The 24,965-nt window shown below is 39.1% G+C and overlaps 1 protein-coding gene across 1 annotated transcript; it reads left to right on the top strand.

The window, feature by feature from the left end:
- The first annotated feature begins 5,787 nt into the window (after positions 1–5,787).
- LOC104235977 (probable carotenoid cleavage dioxygenase 4, chloroplastic) lies at positions 5,788–24,719 on the top strand. Its single transcript, XM_070153361.1, is given in 5 exon segments — positions 5,788–5,873; positions 5,876–6,450; positions 6,452–7,161; positions 24,289–24,363; positions 24,365–24,719. Coding segments are annotated over 5 exon segments (1,677 nt in total). The 5' UTR covers positions 5,788–5,830; the 3' UTR covers positions 24,639–24,719.
- Positions 24,720–24,965: the final 246 nt, after the last annotated feature.

The raw sequence follows: 24,965 nt of genomic DNA, 5'->3' as shown, positions 1-24,965 counted from the left end.
GTGAGGAAGCAATGCAAAGACTCGCTATGAAAGAAGTGTCATCGGCGAATGCAATACCTCCAGTATTCGAATTCTCATGCTTTACATCCGAACACTGGGGGGAATAATACATGACAAGACACTAAAAGTGTTACGAAAATTGTAGACTCTTATAAACAGAATCAATGACTTATCAGGACCGAGGACTACATGATCAGCCTTGTAGAAATAAATTGTACAAGTTATCCACATGTATTGGCAACTTTATTTACTTTAAAAATGAATGTTTATGTAAATGTAATTTTAAAAATAGAGGGAATAAATCAATGTCCTTTTTTTTATCTTATCTCTCGTCCGAATGATAAGTTAATTTATTTCATCATTTGAAAGTTAACAAAATCTTCAAATGTTTGTACCAAAATGAACAGGTGACTTCCTCTTCAAGAGAATCGTAAACATAAGGCCCACTCTTATGAAACCCTCATAGTAAAGGGTAGATTTCAGAAGTATATATGCCCAGAATCAAAATCTATCGGATGTAAAAATAGTCCCGAGGCTTTGTCAATAAATGAGAGAATATTTTTGGCACAACACTTAGGCAAAAAGTTTTTTTTATTAATTAAAGCGCCAAACTTAGTAAAATATTTTTACAAAAGGTAAAATAAATAATATATACATCATTCTTTGCTGCCAGAACCCAAAGGGAGAGAAGGGTCTTCATTTTCTCTAGTGGAAGAAGGTTGTTCCGGTGCCAATTCAGGGCCTTCGTCTTTTTCGGTTCCTGAATAATCAGAATTAGGTGTCGAAGAGTCAGATGTAGTGGGTCACGCAGGAAGGTTCTCACGAGCGGTTATCTCCAGTTCCCGGGCCTTGGGAATGCATTCATCAATGCTGGCAATGCCTTCTTTGGCCTCCTCCAAAGTCTTCCTCTTCATATGATATATGGTGTAGGTTTCTCGAAAACCAGGGAATCTTCTTGGTCTTTGAGTTTTTCTTGGAGCTTATCAATCTTGGATTAGAGCTTTTCATTTTCAGCTTTCATTGTGCTGATTTTGGAATCAAGCTCAACGTTGGTGGTTGCGTGAAGTCGATTATGCTCTATGGTTGTTTTGAGTCTTTCTTCTATTTTTGCTCTCCTCTCCTCTGTAGTATTAGCCTCCTCGATTTTGGCGTGTAAGCTAGCCTCCATGTTATTAACTTGTTCCATGAAGGCAAACTCACGCTCGGTATCAGCAGTCATAGTATCATGAAGCTCAACCCACGTAGTCTTTGTTTCCTTAATGGTTTTATGTAGTTGGGAGGCTTCTTAGCTATGAGCCATCCTATCTTGTTCAGACTGCTGCAGTTGGGCCTCGAGCTCATCCGTTTGAGCGATTTTTGCCTCCAGTACTGGGAGGCACTTGGCTAGTTGGTTCCGTTCAGCCAAGAGTTGATCTCGTTTCAAAATAAACTCTTGCTTGTCCAAAATCAGCTTTTGCAGGCCCTCGGAAGCAAGAAGGTTGGCCTGCAAAAAGGTCAGTAATAAGGTTATTGTTGCGAAGTATAAATTAAAAGAAGATAGGAGGATGTCAGATCACTACCTGCACCAAACAATGCATGAAATTGTTTATAAAACACTCTGCGGATAGATGGGCCATGTTTCTCCAGTTCTTTACTGAGGCCAGCGACTTCAGTAATTGCCAAGCTCCACCATCTTGTAAAGAATATGGCACTCCTTCAAAACCGAGAGAATGGCAATCCGCTTTCCACGAGGGTCTTGAAAGGGTGCCAAGTAAGTAATTCCCAAGTTCCTGTGGTCAGGAGACTGTGGGGAAGAGGCATTGCCTACTTGTTCAGTTAGTGCAGGTGGAGGAGAAGCAACTGATGTTGGTGGAGAAGGAGCAGCTAGTACGGATGGAGAAGAAACAATTGGTGTAGAAGGAGTGACAGTAGTGGCTGGCTCTGTAGTTGGTGACAGAAGAAGGTCAAGGGCCGAACTTCTCTAACCGAAGACGTTGACAGGGATCGAAAGCAGGAATCGGCATTTTTAACCAAACCCATTCCCCTCCCCTCCCCCAGAGTGCCTGGACTTCTTCTGGAGATGCATTTTGAAGCTCTCTCACTTTTTTCTTCTTTGAAGAGGAGCATCTTCATCATTAGCCCCTTTTATCATTAATAACCACTATGACCGGTCCAGTTAATGATCTTCTCAGTACTTTCTCCTGAGTTCTAGTCGAGGAGGTACACTTCCTCCTCGGTTTCTCATTTTTGGACCGGGGACTCCTAGAGGAGGTTCCCTCACCAGAGGCACGAGCAGATCCACGAGCCCTGGTTGATTAAGGGCATTCTACAATACTCGTTTGGCCTCTTCTGGGTCATCGAGGGCCTTGACATTGGGGCACATGACGGAACCCTTCGGGGACCTATGTGGAACTAAAGGACATTTAATAGATTGCTCCTAAGTTGTTAATATTGAAAAAAGAAGAATTTTTGCTTACCATGGTTCTTAGCTTTCCACCCATATTTGGGAGCCATCTCTTTCCACCGTCAGATTTTGGTGTAGTGATATCCAAATTTTTCTGTAGCTGGTGGTCCAGGCCTCTAACCTGTGGTGGTTCCTAGTGAGTAGGTGAGATAAAGGAAATAAAAAGTTAGCAAAGAAGGAAGTTTCTTCCTTTCACAAAGAAATAAAACAAATACCCGAAGACTTATGAAAAAGGTTCCATGACTCAAGAAATGCTGGCACTGTGGCCGGGATGATGTCCCTGGTGGCAATGACAACAAACCATTCCATCCATCCATGGTTGTTGTTGTTATCAACGCTGGTAAGGAGGGCGTGATGATCACACTTGCTGAGATTTAGCACACCCCCATAGAAAATCTTTGGGGAGTAGAGGTTCATCATATGCGCGAGAGTTGGGGTTTCCCCGGTATCAGCGCATAATTGGCGAAGTCAGGCTACCATACACCATATGGATAACCTACTTGATCCAAGCATACTTGGTACCGACAGTAGAATTCTAAGATTATTGGGTCAATTCCTTCACCCACTCCCAAGGTAAAAGAACCCAAAGTAAAGGGATATGTATAAATGTACATGAACCCCGACTTGGAGTAGTTAACTCGCTCTATCACGTCGGGGATTTGGATTTCAATGTTAGCCCAGTTACATTCCACCTTCACAGCAGGGATGCTAGAAGGACGGATGGAAGAAGGATATCTACGAATGGGCCAGAACCTGTCTCTTTTAGAGTTTGAAGGTGGTTTATGCTCTTGAAAGTCGGATGTCATGCTAAGGTGAAGTGGTATGAGGGTGTTTATGGTTGGAGGTTCACACTCGACGTCAACCTCTTTGGTTTTGTTTTTCTTTTGATCCCTAACCGAAGAGAAGTTCGACATTTCCGGAGATAGCAATGTTAGAAGGCATGTTTATGAGGAAAATATTTACTGAAAAAGTTGAATATTGAAGAAGAGCTCTAAGGAAATTCAAAGAAGAAGAAGTTATTGTGAAAGTAAAGAGTAAAAATGATGAGTAGTGGAGAAGTTATAGACGGCAAAAATTGTGATCATAATTACCTCAAAAACCAAAAAAATATTTGCTCACGGGGTAACACGTATTCAGGTCATTAATTATGAGCAGACGTACGTTCTTTCAAATATCAGAGACTATTCAGGAACTTTTTCGCTAAGAAAAGAATTCTCATCTAGTTCCCGGTAACACTAAGTTGCGTCACCGAAAAGTAGGGAGACTATCTATGTAGGGTAAAATTGGCTAATGACAGCTGGGCAAATGACGGAGTGACACGTGGAACTAAAGATAGGTGGGATGTGAGTCAGCAAACAACTAGCACTGGATGCAAGCGTGCAGTCATTGCTGGAAAAATCCCGAAGACAGAGCAACAGATAACAAAGATTCAAAGCATTGTCATCGGGTACATTCAATTGGCAGCCGTTACAGAGAATATAGGCAGTAGTTATGCACCCATAAATGATAATTTTATTCTCATTCAAGAGGAGCTTGATTTGAGGATCTTGTCTCCCTGAATCAAGCTATAAATAGGAGGATTAATGTCCATTGTAAACACAAGAAACTCTATACGCAAAAACTATAATCTATTGTCTTATTATGCTCACTTTAAATACTTGAACATTGCATTCACTCTTATCATCGGAAAGGCTAAGTTCTTAGTCAGGCTTGTTATCTACTTTAGTTTTATTTGATAATCTTATCTTTGTTCTCATTTACTTATCATTGTGGGTCAAATCGATTCGCTTGTCTATAAATCACGCTATAAATTTAACTGTACCATTTTACGGGTAAATACCTTCAAGGACATTCGATAAAAAAGTTGATTGCCTTTTTTAAATTAAAAAGGAAAATGATCCAAACTGCCAGTCCATAAACACTTTCAACCAAAACTAGCCCAATATAAAATATTTAGCGAAAATAGCCCAAATATCATTTTGTATAGATATATTTTGCTAAAAATAAAGGTGTTCGAACTTCTTGAGACAGTGAACTTCCGTAATATTGAAATATTCTAACTCCTTTAAGTTGAAAATATAGGATCGAACACCTTAATTAGATTTAGAAATAATATTAAATGTTAGGTTGTTGGATTAGGTCGAAGGATTAAACTGAAAACTCCATGGACAATTATTGAAGCTTGCTTAAGCCTGAAATCAGAAATTTGAATTTTCGAAATTTGAATTTATTTCGAGTGGTGTTGTTGGAATAGATTGGGTACACTTAAGGGGTGTGAATCTCAATTTTAGGACGAGTTGGTAGATATTTTAGGTGGTTTGAATTAAAATTTGAGCCAAATTCGAAGTACACAAGATGAACATGGAAGAATATATCTCACTATGTATCTCCCGTGTATCTTTCGTATATCACATGTATATCAAATACGTATATCTTGTGTATCTTATGTATATCCACGTAAATTTAAATGTGAGATACATGTTTGATACATATGTTAAAGAAAAAATTTTAAACTCAATTTCAACTATAAATTTTGATTATAAATTAGTCCAAATCACCTCCAATCTTCCTCAAATTATGTATGTTGATGCATCTATATATTTTCAATGAATTTCAACCATACTCATTATATTGAAAAAGGTCCCTTTTTGTCTAGGTTTTTGGAATGTTATATATATTTTTTCTTTGTGCTTTGTCAACATTTCCTTTATGTCTTGTATTTAATATTGCAGATACAATAACAACATCATACACAGTATATTCCCACAAGTGAGATATGGGGCATTTAATATTACAGATCACGCTTAAAATATAAAAGAAGGTTTTTGTGTGCGATTTCGGAGGGAAAGAATCCTTATATATCTGAGATTTTAAATTTTTATATGCACTTAGCTAAAGGTGTATGATTAATGGTTAAAGGTTGGCAAGGTTTTGACTTATTTTAGATATTTCCATAAGACTCTCAATTAAACTGCGTCAAGCCCCTTCTTCATTAAAAAGGGACTTTTTGGACAATTTGGAAAAAAAGATATTTAGATGTTTCATATTTGTTGGGTTTTAGAATTTATAAGCTTTAAGCGATGTGAATATGTATTAATCGACAGATGACTACATATCAAAACTAAGTGACTGTTATGAAACGCCTTATTTGGTCCGGTGAATAAAAACTTAGGTGTTGTGCAGATGAGGAGTCTCTTTTCATTGCCCCACGTCAGGAAAATGGGGTGTTCCCTAAATGAATAGTCCCTTTCCTTTGCCTTACTACTCACTCTTATCCCACATACTGCATAAATTGGCAATGGGACCTCAGTTCATGCAAGCACTTATTTTATTCCTTCACTCTTTAATATCAAATCTTGTTTCTTCTTTTCTTTAAGAAGAAACACAATGGATGCCTTCTCTTCCAATTTCCTTTCTACATTATCACAACACCTAAATCTCTTCTTTCTCCTAATTATTCTCCCAACAGATCATCTTCTCCTACTCTTAAAGTCTCCTCCGTTAGAATTGAAGAAAGGCCACAAACCACAACTAGAACAAAACCACAAGAAAAGCCAACCCCATCACCCCATACTCCTCCAAAAGACACTCCCAAAAGACAATTACCTACAAAATCAATAACCACCAAAAAAACAGTAGAGCCATCACTTCCATCGGTTATCTTCAATGCATTTGACGATTTCGTGAACACTTTCATTGCCTTTGACGGCGCGTACATCTGAAATGGCCCCAATCCTCAGTATCTTCCACGTGGACCTTACCATCTTTTTGATGGAGATGGAATGCTTCATTCCACTAAAATTTCTCAAGGCAAAGCTACACTCTGCAGCCGATACGTCAAAACTTATAAATACACAATTGAACGTGAAGCTGGTTCTCCGGTTTTCCCAAATGTATTCTCCGGTTTCAACGGTCTCACTGCCTCGGCGGCGCGTGGTGCTATCACCGCGGCTCGAGCGATTGCAGGACAGTTCAATCCCACTAACGGCATAGGCCTAGCAAACACAAAGCTTGGCTTTATTCGGAGGCAAACTTTTCGCTCTTGGTGAATACTATGATTTACCGAATGCAGTAAAATTAGCCCCAGATGGTGATATTATTACCCTCGGCTGTTACGATTTTGACGGAAAGCTTTTCATGAGCATGACGGCACATCCTAAAATTGACCCAGATACTAACGAAGCTTTTGCTTTCCGTTACGGTCCAATGCCTCCTTTTTTAACTTACTTTAGAATCGAACCAAATGGTACAAAAACCCCAGACGTGCCAATATTTTCTATGACACGTCCGTCATTTCTTCATGACTTTGCAGTTACAAAGAAATATGCGATATTCTCGGGCATACAAATCGGAATGAACCCACTTGAGTTCATCACCGGTGGTTCACCGGTGAGTTCCGACTCGGGAAAAATTCCCCGTCTTGGCGTGATTCCACGTTAAGCCAAGGACGAAACGGAAATGAAGTGGTTTGATGTGCCCGGGTTCAATATTGTACATGCGATTAATGCGTGGGATGAAGATGATGGTGATACTATAGTGATGGTGGCGCCGAATATATTGTCGGTGGAGCATACGCTGGAGAGAATGGATATGATACATGAGTCTGTTGAGAAAGTGAAGATAGATTTGAAGAGTGGGATGGTGAGCAGACATCCAGTGTCGACAAGGAATCTTGATTTTGGAGTCATCAATCCGGCTTATGTGGGGAAGAAGAACAAGTACGTATAAATCTCATCAGCAACTTAATTAATTAGATCATAAGTAAATTATATTGGCATAATTAATAGAGTTTAAATGACATTGGAAAAGAACTTTTACAATGGGACAAACCACCTGACACTATCAGAAATTTATTGGTTGGGCTCCATCTATAGTCTAGTATCCAACTGATCAATGTTGGGAATAAACCCCTTACCAAAATAATATTCACGGTAATAAAGCGGAATAATAATGTAGCACCGAGATACGGTAATTAACAATAATAAAAGAGTAATAATGACACCAAGATTTTTACGTGGAAAACCCTTCTGAATAAGGGAAAAAACCACGACCCCGAGAGGAGCAACTGATATCACTATAGTAAGGAATTTTACACTTTGTAGGTCGGAGATAAATACTCCAAAGACCACTACAACACTCAAAAGAAATAACCCTCTTTTGATATTCCCACCTCACTACAATATCGCTCACTCTCTATTTTCCTCACAGACTATTTTCTTATACCTTGTCTGTGAAACCTCACTCTTTCTTTCTCTCTTTGTTGGTGTGTAGAAATGAGAGTTGAAGCTCTCCTTTTATAGCCAAAGCTTCACCCTCTAAAGCCTACAATATTTGACAATTTACACACACTTTTCACAATTCAACAAAGTTGGCTACCAAACCAAAGAAATTCAACAAGGTTGGCTACCAAACCAAACTAATTCAACAAGGTTGGCTACCAACCAAACCAAGTCAACAAGGTTGGCTACCAAACCAAAGAAAACTCTTATTAGGCACATGCCTAATACTTCTTCAATGAGATGGACATCATCAATCTCCCCCTCCAGTCTCATTCATCTAGAGGAGGTAGCACTGTCTTCTAGTTTGAGTGCATGCCGACAAGTTCTTTGCATAGCTCGAACTTGTTCCTTGGTACCACCTTGGTCAGCATATCTGCGGGATTCTCACTTGTAGAAATCTTCAAGACTTTTAGAGATTCATCATCTACCATTTCTCGAATCCAATGATATCTCACATCAATGTGTTTGGTCCTTGCATGGTACATAGAGTTCTTGCTAAGGTCTATTGCACTTTGACTGTCACAATAGACGACATACTCCTTCTGATGCAATCCAAGCTCTTGAAGGAATCGCTTGAGCCATATCATCTCCTTGCCAGTTTCTGTAGCGGCAATGTACTCTGCTTCAGTTGTTGAAAGTGCAACGCACTTCTGCAACTTAGACTGCCATGATATAGCTCCCCCTGAAAATGTAAATAAATATCCAGTAGTAGATTTTCTGTTGTCAATGTCACCTGCCATATCAGCATCTGTATAGCCCTTCAAGATTGGATCAGATCCTCCAAAGCACAAACAATCTCCCGTGGTACCTCTCAGGTACCTGAGTATCCACTTGACTGCTTCCCAATGTTCCTTTCCAGGATTTTCAAGAAACCTGCTGACAACACCAACTGCGTGAGCAATATCAGGTCTAGTACATACCATTGCATACATCAAGCTTCCGACTGCTGAAGCATAAGGAACTTTAGCCATGTTCCCTTTCTCCTCCACTGTTGTAGGACACATCTTCTTACTCAACTTTAGATGACCAGCAAGAGGTGTGCTGACTGGCTTAGCATTCTTCATGTTGAAGCGTTCTAGTACACGTTCAATGTACTTCTCCTGAGATAGCCACAACTTTCTACTTGTTCTCTCTCGAACTATCTTCATCCCTAGAATTTGTTGTGCTGGGCCCAAGTCCTTCATATCAAATGACTTGGACAGATCTCCTTTCAACTTTGCTATCAACCCCTTGTCTTTTCCTACAATTAACATGTCATCCACATACAACAACAATATAATAAAGTTATTCTCAGAAAATCTTTTGAAGTATACACATGGATCAGAATAGGTCTTTAGGTATGTTTGACTTTTCATGAATGAGTCAAACTTCATGTACCACTGCCTTGGTGCCTGCTTCAATCCATAAAGACTCTTATTCAATTTGCACACCATGTGTTTCTTTCCAGCTACTTCAAATCCTTCTGGCTGCTCCATATAAATCTCCTCTTCCAAATCTCCATGAAGAAATGCAGTTTTCACATCCAACTGCTCCACTTCAAGATCTAGGCTAGCTGCTAAGCTCAAAATTGTTCGAATAGAAGTCATTTTGACAACAGGTGAGAAAATTTCGTCAAAATCAATACCTTTCTTTTGTTCGAAGCCTTTAACCACCAATCGAGCTTTGTATCTGACCAGCTTGCCATTTCCATCTTTCTTGAGTTTAAAGACCCATTTGCATTTGAGTGGTCTTTTACCCTTTGGAAGTTCAACCAGCTTGTATGTGCCATTTTTCTGTAGAGATTCCATCTCTTCTTGCATAGCTTTCATCCACTGGTTCTTTTCTGGATGGGACAGCACCTCCTTAAGACTTTCTGGCTCCCCCTCATCACTGATGAGGACATACTCTGTGGAAGGGTACCTGCATGACTCTACCCTTGGCCTCTGTGATCTCCTCAGAGGTTGAGGTTGTTCTTCTCCCTGAGTGGGGTGCTCCACTTCCTCGACACCTTTATCAAGTTGCTCCCCCTGCTCAATAACCTCACCAGGTTGCTCCACCTGCTCGGCAACCTCGTCGGTTGTACTTTCTGCACTTGTGGGATTGTTAGAAGTAGAAGGAATAGTAACAAAGTTAGGAATTATACCATTTTTCGCCTTTTCTAACATATCAGCAGCAGTTCCAACTTCACTTTCTCGGAAGACTACATCTCTGCTTCTGATGACCTTCTTCTTTACAGGATCCCACAGTCTGTACCCGAACTCTTCATCTCCATATCCGATAAATATGCAGGGAACAGATTTATCATCCAGCTTTGTTCTCTGCTCTTTTGGTACATGTGCAAAAGCTCTGCAACCGAACACCTTCAGATGCGAGTAGGACACCTCCTTGTTGGTCCAAACTCTCTCTGGGATTTCAAACGCCAACGGAACTGATGGACTCCTATTGATCAGGTAACAGGCTGTCTGAACTGCTTCACCCCAGAATGACTTAGGCAGTTTAGCCATTCTGAGCATGCTTCTCACCTTCTCCACAATGGTGCGGTTCATCCTCTCGGCTACGCCATTGTGCTGTGGGGTTCCAGGAACTGTCTTTTCATGTCTGATCCCATGACTTGAACAATACTCTTCAAATTCCCTTGAAGTGTACTCACCTCCATTGTCACTTCGGAGACGCTTTAGCTTTCGACCCGTCTCCCTTTCTACTAGAGCATGAAACTTCTGGAAAACTTGAAACACCTGATCTTTGGTTTTCAAAATATAAACCCATAATTTTCGTGAAGCATCATCAATAAAAGTAACAAAATATTTGTTACCGCCCATTGATTCAATTTCCATTGGGCCGCAAACATCAGAATATACTAAATCAAGTATATTCAATTTTCTTTCAGACGATGTCTGAAATGAGACTCTATGCTGCTTACCAAATAAACAGTAGTCACAAGGTTTTACCGTTGTACCTTTGGCATAAGAAATGAGTGATTTCTTGGCAAGAATCTGCAATCCCTTCTCGCTCATATGACCCATTCTTTTGTGCCACAAATCTACAGAAATCTCATCTTGTGCCGCGTTCAATTCACCTTGGCATATTTCTGCATTTGTCCTGTACAACGTGCCACGAGCAACTCCCTTTGCAATCACCAATGATCCCTTAGTGAGTCTCCACTTTTGATTTGCAAAATAGCTCTCGTATCCATCTCGGTCTAAAGCAATTCCCGAGATCAAGTTCATCCGTAAATCAGGTACATGCCGCACATCCTTTAGAACCAATGTGCATCCGACATTTGTCTTGATACAAATGTCACCAATCCCTGCAATCTTTGAGTAACTTGTGTTACCCATTTTCACTGTGCCGAAATCACCTGCTACATATCTGCAAAAAAGATCTCTTACCGGTGTGGCATGGTGAGATGCCGCTGTGTCAACCACCCATTCCGACTCTGAACCTGACAGGTGCATGCATTCCTCTTCCTCATTTATAAAGAGGACAACATTATCATTATTTTGCACCATGGCGGCTGTGTTGTCGTCATTCTTCTGGCCACTGGTTTCACCTTTGCCCTTCCTTGGATTTGGGCAATCTCTTTTGAAGTGACCTGGTTGATTACAGTTGTAGCAATTTCTGACTCTTGATTTGGATCGGTTCTTTGACTTCCCACGAGCTCCGGATCTACCATAGTTGTTCGAACTCCTTTGATAACTCCTGCCTCTACCTTCTGTGATGAGAGCCTGTCCTTGATTTTCAGGCTTCTTTCTCATCTTCTCATTGAGTAGAAGAGCCGATGTGACATCTTTCAACTCAATAGTAGTCTTACCGTGCAGGATGGTTGTTGCCAAATTATCGTACGAAGATGGCAACGAGTTCAATAGCAAGATGGCTTTATCTTCTTCCTCGATTTTCACTCCGAGGTTGGCAAGCTGTGTGATTAGTCCGTTAAACACATTTAAATGTGACAAAAAATTCGTACCTTCACTCATGTGTAGGGCGTATAACTGCTTCTTCAGGTACAATTTATTTGTCAGCGTTTTGGACATGTATAGGCTTTCCAACCTTGTCCAAATTCCACGTGCAGTGTCTTCATCAATGATGTTATTTACCACATCATCTGATAAGTGCAACCTAATTGCACTAGCAGCTCTTTCATCCAAGTCAGCCCAATCCTCAGCTTTCATGGTATCAGGCTTTTTGGAATCAACATCTAGAACCTTGTGTAATCCTTGTTGGATGAGCAGATCTCTCATCCTTCTTTGCCATGTTGAGAAACCGTTATCTCCGTTGAATTTTGCTACCTCGTACTTTACTCCGGACATTTTTATTTTTCACCAAGTATAGTACTACCGACAGTGAATAGTATTTCAGTGAACGAGCAGAACCTGTGCTCTGATACCAGTTGTTGGGAATAAACCCCTTACCAAAATAATATTCACGGTAATAAAGCGGAATAATAATGTAGCACCGAGATACGGTAATTAACAATAATAAAAGAGTAATAATGACACCAAGATTTTTACGTGGAAAACCCTTCTGAATAAGGGAAAAAACCACGACCCCGAGAGGAGCAACTGATATCACTATAGTAAGGAATTTTACACTTTGTAGGTCGGAGATAAATACTCCAAAGACCACTACAACACTCAAAAGAAATAACCCTCTTTTGATATTCCCACCTCACTACAATATCGCTCACTCTCTATTTTCCTCACAGACTATTTTCTTATACCTTGTCTGTGAAACCTCACTCTTTCTTTCTCTCTTTGTTGGTGTGTAGAAATGAGAGTTGAAGCTCTCCTTTTATAGCCAAAGCTTCACCCTCTAAAGCCTACAATATTTGACAATTTACACACACTTTTCACAATTCAACAAAGTTGGCTACCAAACCAAAGAAATTCAACAAGGTTGGCTACCAAACCAAACTAATTCAACAAGGTTGGCTACCAACCAAACCAAGTCAACAAGGTTGGCTACCAAACCAAAGAAAACTCTTATTAGGCACATGCCTAATACTTCTTCAATGAGATGGACATCATCAATCTCCCCCTCCAGTCTCATTCATCTAGAGGAGGTAGCACTGTCTTCTAGTTTGAGTGCATGCCGACAAGTTCTTTGCATAGCTCGAACTTGTTCCTTGGTACCACCTTGGTCAGCATATCTGCGGGATTCTCACTTGTAGAAATCTTCAAGACTTTTAGAGATTCATTATCTACCATTTCTCGAATCCAATGATATCTCACATCAATGTGTTTGGTCCTTGCATGGTACATAGAGTTCTTGCTAAGGTCTATTGCACTTTGACTGTCACAATAGACGACATACTCCTTCTGATGCAATCCAAGCTCTTGAAGGAATCGCTTGAGCCATATCATCTCCTTGCCAGTTTCTGTAGCGGCAATGTACTCTGCTTCAGTTGTTGAAAGTGCAACGCACTTCTGCAACTTAGACTGCCATGATATAGCTCCCCCTGAAAATGTAAATAAATATCCAGTAGTAGATTTTCTGTTGTCAATGTCACCTGCCATATCAGCATCTGTATAGCCCTTCAAAAATCATAATGAGACTATTATGAATAATTAAAGACATTGAATGCTACGTTACATAATCATTATATTAAATACAAATTTTCTAACGTATTCAGCATTTAATGCCAATTAAATTCCGTATCTGCACTCTTTTTTATTGTCAGATCCATTCCTTTTGATTCTTGGATATAAATGACTTAAATAGGTACGGGCACTGAATCCTTCGAATAACCACCCATACCTCTTCCTTTACCTTTGCTCGTTTTCGTTGCTGCCCGTGCCTCTTGGCTAATTGTAATTCTTTGACCATTTGACCAGTCCTCCATGTGTCTTGACACGTCACCTTCATATATAAATACAATTTTTTCCAATACAGATAGTCCCCCCACTTTCCATTTATTCATCAGTTGAATATTTGGGAAGTGGATTTCATTAAAACGAGAATTTTTGTCACCATTAATATTATGACAAAATTGACGCTTTAATTGTCGCTTCCATTTAATGTTCCGTACACGTGTCATTTTTCCATTAGTTCTGCAGTTTTGCAGCCCTTTTCAAGACTTTTTTACGACTCCACTATTCACGAAGTGCCAGTTATCATTAGTATGGTCCTTCTATCACTGCATTTTTACCTTTGGTGGTTGCTTATCGATATAAATATAAAAATTTTCCTTGTCTTTTACCACATAAAGCTTATTGAACACTTAATTCTCCAAATCTCTGTTTACTTCTTCCTTACATCATTCTTCTTCGCTATGTCTTCACCAAGCCCTAACCCTAGGAGAATTCCCATTGTTGATACATTCCTCAATGCCCCCATTAGGCAAAGAAGGGGAGGTAGGCTTCGTATCTTAGGATCTACTCGTGGCGGTTCGTCTATGCCTTCTCCTAGTTCTGGTCCTTCTTCTAGAACCAGAGGTTCCCTTTCTCACAAATCTTCTTCTAGTAGTAAAGAACCTTCTGAACCATTACGTGAGCCTTTAGTAGAGGAGATAGTCCCTTCAGAACTATCTTTTTACCATGATAGGGAATCTCTTAGAAATTAGGTTTCCGGTTTAGATCGTGCTGATGCTTACCCCACTCAAATTACAGAAGTTTTGACTCCTGTAGTTCGTAAAGACTGCCATTGGAGTAATAATTTTCCCATTATTATCCTTAATCCAAATCAGAGAATTACTTCTTATTTGACTGGGTTCTCTTTTGGTTACACATACCCTTTCACTTTAGGGTTCAAACCAGCTATTGACTTAGTTATTCTTGAATTTTGTCGTTTCTTCAATATCTGTTTGGGTCAAATTGGCCCAATCATATGGAGGGTTGTTACATCTTTAAGGCATTTAACCACTAAAGCAGAAGTTCCTTTTACTTTCCCTCACCTGATTCATCTTTACTCCCCCAGGCTTTCTCGCAATAGTGTTTTTACACAGTAGTCAGAAGAAAGAGGATTTTGGTGAGCCCTGAAGATGACAAGGACCGTGGCTGGTACGCCCGGTTTGTTGCTATCCCCACTGTTGGTTTAGTGGGTGAGGATAACGTTCCTTTCCCTGAGAAGTGGAATTTTGCACGTAAGCCTTTTATCCATCTCGTGCCTTTTTCCTTCAAGTTTATCAACTTCTCTAATTTCGCTTTTTTTTAGCAACCATGGGAGTTATGGAGGATATTCCCAATTTTGGTGGTTAGGTAGATAAATTGCTGAAGACCGCACCAACGGATGGTAGGTCTTGGAAAACACTTTCTAACTATTTCGGTTGGAAAGTAAAGACTCATGGTAAGAGTTTATATTTTGTTCTTTCATGCCTATATTTTCCTTTATTATTCTAACTTCCATCCTTCTTTTTATCAGGATTTTCTATTCGAGGAGTTACTGCTGAAGCAGTTGCGGCCTCTTGTGTCTCTTCGAGAACCCGTACCCCTTCGAGAACTCGTATCTCTTTAGAAAGAGCCCGAGAAATAGTCTTGGATTCTTCTTCTGCGAAAAGGAAAGTTGTTGAAAAAGAAGACTCTGAAGAAGAGGAAGATGGGGGCTTCCTGGTGATAAGGCCAAGAGCTAAGAGACGCATCGTCTCTGATGACAAAGCTAAAGTTTCCCCTCGTCTTTCTGTTTCTCTTACCGAACCTGTTGAAACTCCAATAATAATTTCTGACGATGACGTCACTCCCCATGATACTCGTGAGTCTATTGATCAACTTTTTATCAGCGGATTTGCTAGTGGAAGTTAGGGCCTGTTTTAGATGAAATACCCTTATCTTCTTTTTCAACTCCTGTGCCTGTGATTCCTTCCTTACCAGCCCCAACTATTTATGTTCCTTCTTCTATCATCCCTCCTTCGATAATTCCTCCTCCTATCGTTCATCATACAGAAGTGGGCTCTTCAAGTAGAAGTGTCGCTATGAGGAGGGTAACTATAGAAGTTCCTGCTGATAGCAGCCTTTTGAGGAAGTCAGGCCAGGTAGATGTATGGCTGGAGTCTCTAATTGGCCCAATTGAAAAAGCAAAGCTGGAGAGCCATAGTTCCCTGACTCTAATGAATTATATCGTGCATGCCACTTTGAAGGTATTTTCCTTCTCTCCCTTCTTTATTTTGTAAATTTTTTTATCTTTGGGATTCTTATTTCCCTTCTTTTTTTTAGGCCAATCTTATCGGCACAGAAATGATGAACAAAATCCCCCTCTTGGAGAAGGTAGCACGTGATTCTCAGTTGGAGGTGATCAATTGAAAGGAACAATTTGAGAGTGCACAAATTGATATGGAAGACTTACAAGAGAGCAAGAGTACCTTAGAGCAGCGAGTGCGGGCTTTAACTTCAGAGTTAGCGGTTGTAAAAGCTTCCTTAAGCCAACAAGAAAAAGAAAAAGAATGTCTCGAATCCTCCTTCTCAGAGCAACTATCTAAGGCCAGTGAAGAGAATAGAGGGTTGAAGGCTCTTTTGAGTCAAAAATAAGTTTATGCTGGGGAGCTCGTGCAAAGCTTAACTCAAGCACAAGAAGACCTTCGAGTCTCTGCTGATAAGGTACGTGCTTTAGAGAGCTCCCATGCCTCTCTTCAATCTTCTTACAACTCCGTCTTGGCTGAAAATGAAGAGCTAAAGAATGAGATTACTGATTGGGAAAAAGATTATGAGACCCTTGAAGATAAATCTGTTGTTAAGGTAAGTTGGGCATTTTTGAATTCACATCGTGATACCCTAATTGAACCTGGCCAAGAAAACTTCAACATGGAGTCAGAGTTAGCTAAGATTAATGAAACCATTGAAAAATCTCAGCAAACTCAGGACTTCCCTTCTCCCGTGGTTGAAGCTACCGTGAATGTTGAAGCTGATACGGGTATCCCAACTCTTTCAAGCTCAATCGAGCATGTTGTTACAAGCCAAGTTGAAACCGCCTCTGTTGATGCACCTGCCCAAATTGAACTCGCTGCTATTGATGCTCCTGCTTCAGTTTCACAAACTTCTCAGTTTTAATCATTTGAATGATTTTGTTTTTGTTTTGGAAAGTTGTAATCAAACCCTTAGCTTCATTTGAGGGTTGATTTTGGAAACGCAAGTCCCCAAGTCTTTTATGGGGCAATCTGTATAAACAATTTCGTAGTTTTATGACTAAGTTCGAACTTAGTCTTGGATTTTTTTACTTATTAAGAAGTTTTTCATGTTATTATCTTAAACTTCTATTTGCTTTATTCTTGCCTTTATTTATAAGGACTTACAGAATAATTTGCAATTTTATTTTTCGAAAATGCTTCTGTTAACCTCATGACTACTTAAATTAACATGAGTTTGATAAAAGAGGGCCCTTTTATATTTCAACACTTAATGAAGAAGACGTCTCAACTTCATAATAGTGTTATCATACGATAAAAGAAATAGGAACACACATGTTTCTTTGAAATAACTTTGACAAGTTTTGAATAATATTTTACATGTATTTGAATTACATCTATAACTTTTTCGTAACTGTTTTTCTTGTAACAGATTTTTACAAAAGAAGAATAATAGACACGAGGTTTTTCCTTATAACACGTTTTAGTACATAGACTTTACCCTAACTATAGTGAGGTTTTTCTTTGGCCTTAGCTCGTGGCTCCATCTCATGACTTTTTGACTTTTACTCTGCACTTGACTCTTTTAGGCTTGATTTTTCCTCAATCTTCTTTGCCGTCTTTATACACATGTCTGTGTATTTTATGTAGTCCCCCAAGTGTTTGAGTCTTGAAGTATGAAGCCTCGAGAACTTGATAGTTTCTCTCATTTGGTCCTTTTCCTGAAAAGGAAAGACATACGGGACTCGGAGGTGCTATTATAGATGAAGACTGCTTAACCCGTTTGAATTTCTATCAGAATAATTGTAAACCTAGGCCAGGAATATTAGGTTATTTCGTGTGCCTTACATGTCGTGACTCATCATTTAGTACAGGTTAGCTTTTTGCCTATCATCTAAAATCGTTAGGAAAATTTTAACAATTCAAAAATTAAATTAAAAATGGTGATACCTGACCGTAGGTATTCTTTAGAAATAGTATCTCTTCAAATGAACAGCATTCCAATGTGAAGGTAGTATCTTGCCATCCATTGTCTCCAATTCATAAGCTCCCTTTCCTGCAATATCACGAACTCTATAGGGTCCTTCCCATGTTGGACTTAATTTACCCGTGTTAGCTGTCGTTGTAGATGAAAAAACCTTTTTAAGCACGAAGTCCCCAGCTTTGAAGAATCTGAGGCGTGCTTTTTGGTTATAATATCGTTCTATGACTTGCTTTTGTGTTGCCATTCTTATTCATGCAGATTCTCTCCTCCCCTCGAGTAAATCTAGATTGACCCGCATTTCCTCGCCATTAGATTCTTGTGTCGCTTGTGTGAACCGAATACTTGGTACTCTTATCTCAACTAGAATTAAAGCCTCAGCTCCATAAACTAATGAAAACGGTGTTTCTCCCATGCTCGTTTTTGCAGTTGTGCGATATGCCCATAAAACTCCAGGTAACACTTCAGGCCAGTTACCTTTTGATTCCTCCAATCGCTTCTTTAAATTGTTGATATAACCATGTTTGTTGATTCTGCTTGCCCATTACCCACCTAGTGATAAGGTATAGACGTAATCCTTTTAATTTGCCAACTTTGAAAGAATTCTGTGATTTGAGCTCCAATAAACTGAGGGCCATTATCACATACGATCTCCTTTGGTACATCGAACCGGCATGTGATATTGCGCCAAATAAAATCTTTGACTTCATTTTCTCGAACCTATTTGAATGTTCCTGCCTCTACCCATTTAGTAAAATAATTAGTGTGAACGAGCAGAAACTTTACCTATCCTTTTGCTTGTGGTAATGGACCTACGATATCCATTCCCCATTTCATAAATGGCCACGGCGCAATGACCGGATATAATAACTCCGCAGGTCTATGCATGTTGTTACCGTACCTTTGACATTTATCACATTTTGCCATGAAGCTTCCTGCGTCTTCTTCCATTTTAGGCCAGTAATAACCTGCCCTAATTAAGGTTCGTACTAGTGACCTTCCTCCTGCGTGATTCTCACAATGTCCCTCGTGTATTTCTCTCATTACATACTCCATTTGCGAAGGTTCGAGACATCTTGCTAAGGGACCACTGAATATTTTACGATACAGATTGCCTTGCTTTAAGCAGTACCGAGCAGCCTTTTTTTTGAAGCGCATGAGCTTTTTTATTATCATCAAGGACGGTACCATACTGCAAAAAAACAACAATCTCATTCCTCTAATCCCAAGTTAAATTATTAAAATTTACCTCATTCTTATCAAGATCGATAACTGAATGAAATAAATGTATAACTGAGGCGTTTGCATCACTTGCCACATCAGCTGCAGATGCGAGATTAGCTAGGGCGTCCGCTTCAACATTTTCATCCCTTGGTATTTGTATAACTTTCCAGGTTTGAAATTGCTTTATCAATTCCCATACCTTTTCTAAGTATTGTTGCATCCTTGCTTCCCTAGCTGTATAAGTCCAAAGCATTTGATTAACCACGAGTTGCGAATCACTCTTAATTATAATCTGATTTATGCCAAGCTCTCGTGCCAATTCTAGACATGCAATCATAGCCTCATACTCCGCTTCATTGTTAGTTGTGGAGTGACATTTAATAGCTTGTCGAATGGTTTCACCTGTTAGGTGTTACCAAGACAATCCCTAAACCTGCACCTTTTTACATTAGATGAGCCATCAGTGAATAAAGTCCAAGTTCCCGGGTTAGCTCCATTGAATACCTGTAATTCTTTTTCTGCTTCTAATTGCATCCACTGGCTAAAATCAGCCACGAAATCAACTATCACTTGTAATTTTATACCAGTTCTAGGTTTGTTTGTGATTTCGTATTCACTTAACTCTATTGCCCACTTAGCTAACCTACCTGATAATCATGCTTATGTAATATATTACGTAAAGGGTAGGCAGTTACTACAGCGACATGATGACACTGAAAGTAAGGTCTTAACTTTCTATATGGCATGATTAATGAAAGTACAAGTTTTTCTAACTGGGGATACCTCGTCTCCGCATCTAACAAAGATTTACTAACATAATAGATAGGGGATTGTTTACCTTGTTCTTCTCGGAACAAAACAGCGCTTACCGCAACTTCCGAAACAGCAAGGTAAATGAGTAGTCTTTTCCCAACCTTTGGTTTTGCCAGCAAAGGTGGATTTGATAAGTACATTTTCAAATTCCTGAGTGCCTGTTGACATTCCTCATTCCATTCAAAATGATCCTACTTCTTAAGGGCTGAGAAAAATTTAAAACACTTCTCTGACGATTTAGAAATGAATCTTCCCAAGGCTGCAATTCTCCCTGCTAATCTTTGAACTTCTTTCTTGTTTGAAAGTATATAAGGGATTTCCTCAATGGCCTTAATCTATGCAGGATTCACTTCAATCCCACGGTTAGAAACAAGAAAACCCAAAAACTTACCTGATGCAACGCCAAATGCACATTTTTCGGGATTTAACTTCATATTAAATTTGCGCAAAATTGAAAATGTGTTAGATAAGTGTGATATGTGATCTTTTGAATACTAAGTTTTAACAAGCATATCATCTATATATACCTCCATAGTCTTTCCTAAATGTTCCTGAAACATTTCGGTAACTAACCTTTGATACGTTGCACCTGCATTTTTTAGACCAAACGGCATTACTTTATAATAGTAAGTCCCCCTATCTATTATAAATGAAGTTTTTTATTTATCTTCCTGATCCATTTTAATCTGTTTATAACCTGAATATGCGTCTAGAAAGCTTAATAGTTCGTGACCTGCAGTTGCATCAATCAATTGATTTATGTGTGATAGTGAAAAAGAATCTTTAGGGTAGGCTTTATTAAGATCTGTGTAATCTACACAAACTCGCCACTTACCATTCTTCTTTGGAACTACAACAGTGTTAGCTAACCAGTTAGGATACTTTACCTCATGAATGGAACCAATTTTTAGCAACTTTTGGACTTCTTCTTGAATCACCTGATTCTTGAAAGTTCCTTGCTTTCTTTTCTTTTGATTGACAGGAGGGTATGATGGATCTTCATTTAGTTTATGAGTCATCACCTTCGGTGGTATTCCTGTCATGTCAGAGTGGGACCAAGCAAAGCAGTCCACATTAGTTTTCAAAAATTCAATTAACTTACCTCTCATACCTTAGCTAAGATTGGCCCCAACGTAGACTTTCTTATCAGGCCATTGAGTAAATAATATGACAGTCTCTAATTCCTCTATCGTTGTTTTGATATTTTCATTCTCTTCTGGTTCTTGAATGGTATCGGGCCTTGATTCTACATCTGTTCGCCCTTGTTCAGTTGAGGTTTGTGTTGTGGTGTCCTCAACTACCTTATGTGATTGCTATTTACCTTCATTTCTCGTGCTTGTATCTACAACAGAGTTGATAGTCCTGGTTGTATGTTGATCTCCACGAATTTGACAGATTCCCCATGGCGATGGAAAGTTTATAACTTGATGCATGGTTGAAGGAATAACATCCATTTCGTGGATCCTTGATATCCCAAGAATCATGTTGTAAGACATCTCCATATCTACCACCTGGAACTTTGTATCTTTGACAATTCCTTCAGCGAATGTGGTGAGTGTTACCTCTCCTTTCGTAAGAACACTAGAATTATCAAATCCAGATAGAGTATGCGCCTTTGGTATCACTTTATCTTCAGCTTGCATCTCACGTAATACTCTTAACAAAATAATGTTCACAGAACTTCCTGGATCAATCAAAACTCGTTTCACATTAGTATCATGTACAATTAAAGATATTACCAGTGCGTCGTTATAAGGGGTTAATACGCCATATGCATCTGCATCATTGAATGTAATATTGTCTTCCTCTAAAACATGCCGCACCCGTTTCCCTTGGGTAACTGTTACTTTGGAAATTTTGTTAGTTACAGTATATGATATACCATTGACGTCTTCACCCCCACTTATAACGTTGACAGTTCTTTTGGGAGAAGGTGGTTTTGGAGGCTCCTGCCTGTTCTTCATGTAATCTTGCTTGCCTTTCTCACTGAACAACTCAGTAAGATATCCTTGTTTTAATAAATGATCAACTTCATTTTGTAAAAATTTGCAATCTGTTGTTTTATGACCGTGGTCATTATGAAACTCGCACCAATGGTCAGGGTTGCGCCTGTTTGGATTCGATCTCATTTCCTTTGGCCATCGAACCTTATCTCCCATGCTTCTCAAAACAGCTACGAGCTCGGAGGTGCTGACGTTGAAGTTGTAACCACCGAATCTTGCTTTTAAATTTCTATCATCATCTCGTGACTCATAGTTGTTTCGCTCGTTCCTAAATCTTGATGAAGAACCTGATTCTCTGTTTCTTGATATGTGATCGTACCCTTGATTATCCTGCTTTTACCGTGAGTCCTTTCCCGCAGGTCCCATGTAAGGCTCGTACCTGTTTTTACCGGATCGTTTTTCGGTCTCTGCATGTCTCGAACTTACCTTTTCTTCTTTTTGAAATCGTGGAACAGTATCTTTCTCAATCCTTAACTTCGTACTATACCTGTTATAAACATCATTCCACGTTGTAGCTGGGAATTCTCGAAGGCTTTCCTTGAGTCTCCTTGTAGCTTCCGAGGTTTTTCCATTCAAATTACTTGTGAAAGCTATAGCTGCCCAGTTGTCAGGTACACGTGGCAATGTCATTCTTTCACGTTGAAATATGTCCACGAATTCTCTAAGCAGTTCTGAGTTCCCTTGTTGATTTTGAAAATATCCTCCATTCTTTTCTCTACTTTTTGAGCTCCCGAGTGTGCTTTGATGAAAGAATCTACAAGCTCAGCAAAAGAATTTATAGAATTTTCGGGTAAAAGAGAATACCATGTTAGCGCTCCTTTAGTGAGCGTTTCAACAAATCTTTTGACTAATACTGATTCAATCTCTTGCTTAGTCAAATCGTTGCCTTTTACGCCCGTTGTGAATGCAGTCACGTGATCTCGTGGGTCTATTGTTCCATCATATTTTGGAATATCAGGTATTTTGAACTTTTTTGGAATTGGGAGTGGAGCATCACTTGGCTTCCAGGGTTGTTGTGAATATCTATCCATATCTACCCCTTTGATTATGGGCGGCACCCCGGGTATCTGCTCTATACGCTTACTTTGCTCCCTGAGCTGTTTCTGCAAGGTTAGTACTAAATTTTGTAGATCAGAATTAATTACATTACCTGGTTCTCTCTCCTGTGATTTACTGGGAGTTCCACCGCTGCCTGAGTTAACAAGCCCGGAACGAGGGTTTTCCAAAGTGTTATTATTTGGAGTAGGTGTGGGTGTTGCAATAGGTAACTGGTTAACAAGTGCCTCAACAGCTTTGTTGACCTGAGCAGCAATTAATTTATGCAAAGCTTCATCAACAGCTTCAGCATTTTCAAATTGAGCATGCTCGTTTATTTGAGACCCATCAGGAGAACCCTCACGAGATTGTCATGGAGAGTCTTGTGGAATAGGAACTTGAGTGTTAATATTTTGTGGATCTCCCTGACTTTGTTGGTTCTCTTGGTTTCCTTGAGTGTTGTCATTGTTATTCGACATAATTGATGCAACAAGGAAGGTTAAGTGAAAAAAAATAGATTATCAGATTCCCGGTAACGGAACCAATTTATTTAACCAAAAAATAGAATTTTAGTCGAAGCCAGAATTTAGAAGAACACGAGTTACTGATGATCGAAAGAATATGTAAAAGAGAGTAATTTGAATAGCAAGAGTATAAAAACAAGTAGACCAAAGTATTTCCCAATAGTATTCTGTGTCCTTACAGTTGATCAGATACCTCCCTTTTATAGATATCTTGGAGATATGTGTTTTGCCCAAATCATAATGAGGCTATTATTAATAATTAAAGATATTGAATGCTACGTTACATAATCATTATATTAAATACAAATTCTCTAACGTATTCAGCATTTAATGTCAATTAAATTTCGTATCTGCACTCTTTTCTATTGTCAGATCCATTCCTTTTGATTCTTGGATATAAATGACTTAAATAGGTACGGGCACTGAATTCTTCGAATAACCACCCATGCCTCTTCCTTTACCTCTGCTCGTTTCCGTTGCTGCCCGTGCCTCCTGACGAATTGTAATTCTTTGACCAGTCCTCCACACGTCACCTTCATATATAAATACATTTTTTTCCAATACTGTAACAAAAGGAGGAGAGAAGAAAAATCTAAGATTCTCCACCAGTTCACTGCCCCCACCCCTTTATGGGTGAAATATGCACAAATAAGTACAAAATGAGTTTAAGTTATATACATCATTAACGTAAAGAATTTTTCTATCAAATAATTAAACTCATACTCCGAACCACATATAATTAGGTAACAATTACAAAGGAATAGATTTGGTAAAAAAAACCTAGAAATAAACATAAATATACCCTAGGGTGTGACTTAATTAATTAATAAAGATAGTAAAACTCACAAAAGACCAAAATCCAAATTCCAGTGGAGATAAAAGAAAGTAAAAGGTGATTTCTCATCATGTATTTAAATAGTATAATTAATGTGATTTCAATTTTTACTACTCCAACAGCTATGTATATGTAGTGACTAGAGACCCTATGCCAAAGATAGCAGGCATAGCAAAATTGGGCGTATCAATAGCAGAAGCGTGATTGCATAGTGGCGTGCCGATTATTTGGAGAAGGTTGCTTTGGCGGCGAGCCATATTTTGTGGCAAAGGATCCCAACAATTTGGCAGCAGATGATGATGGCTACGTTGTGTCGTATGTGCACAATGAGAAGACAGGAGAGTCAATGTTCTTGGTCATGGATGCAAAGTCCCCTGATCTTGACATTGTGGCTGCTGTCAAATTGCCTCGTCGAGTGCCTTACGGTTTCCACGGGCTTTTCGTCAGGGAAACTGATCTTAACAAATTGTAGATATATACAGATATTTTGTTTAAAAGAGGGTGTGGGTGTCATCTAAAACATCTTCCTTGTATATATATGTACTAGTCTTACGATACGCGCGTTGCGTGTGTACCTTATCTAAGTTACTAATTTTATTACAAATGATCATAAAAATATTCTACTAAAAATTATTTTTGAGTAATTATAAATAAATGTGTAAGTTTTCGAAAATGAAAAATATCATTCTTATATACCAAACTCATTAAGGGGAGAAATTACTACATAGAAGTTTTCAGTTATCAGTATATTAAAAATATCAATCAATATACAAACACTGAATATTTTAAAAAAATAAAA

This window comes from Nicotiana sylvestris, chromosome 8 (genome assembly GCF_000393655.2).
Source record: "Nicotiana sylvestris chromosome 8, ASM39365v2, whole genome shotgun sequence".
Lineage (NCBI taxonomy): Eukaryota > Viridiplantae > Streptophyta > Magnoliopsida > Solanales > Solanaceae > Nicotiana > Nicotiana sylvestris.
Note: the sequence above shows the minus strand (reverse complement) of the source record. Positions and strands in the feature narration are given on the sequence as shown.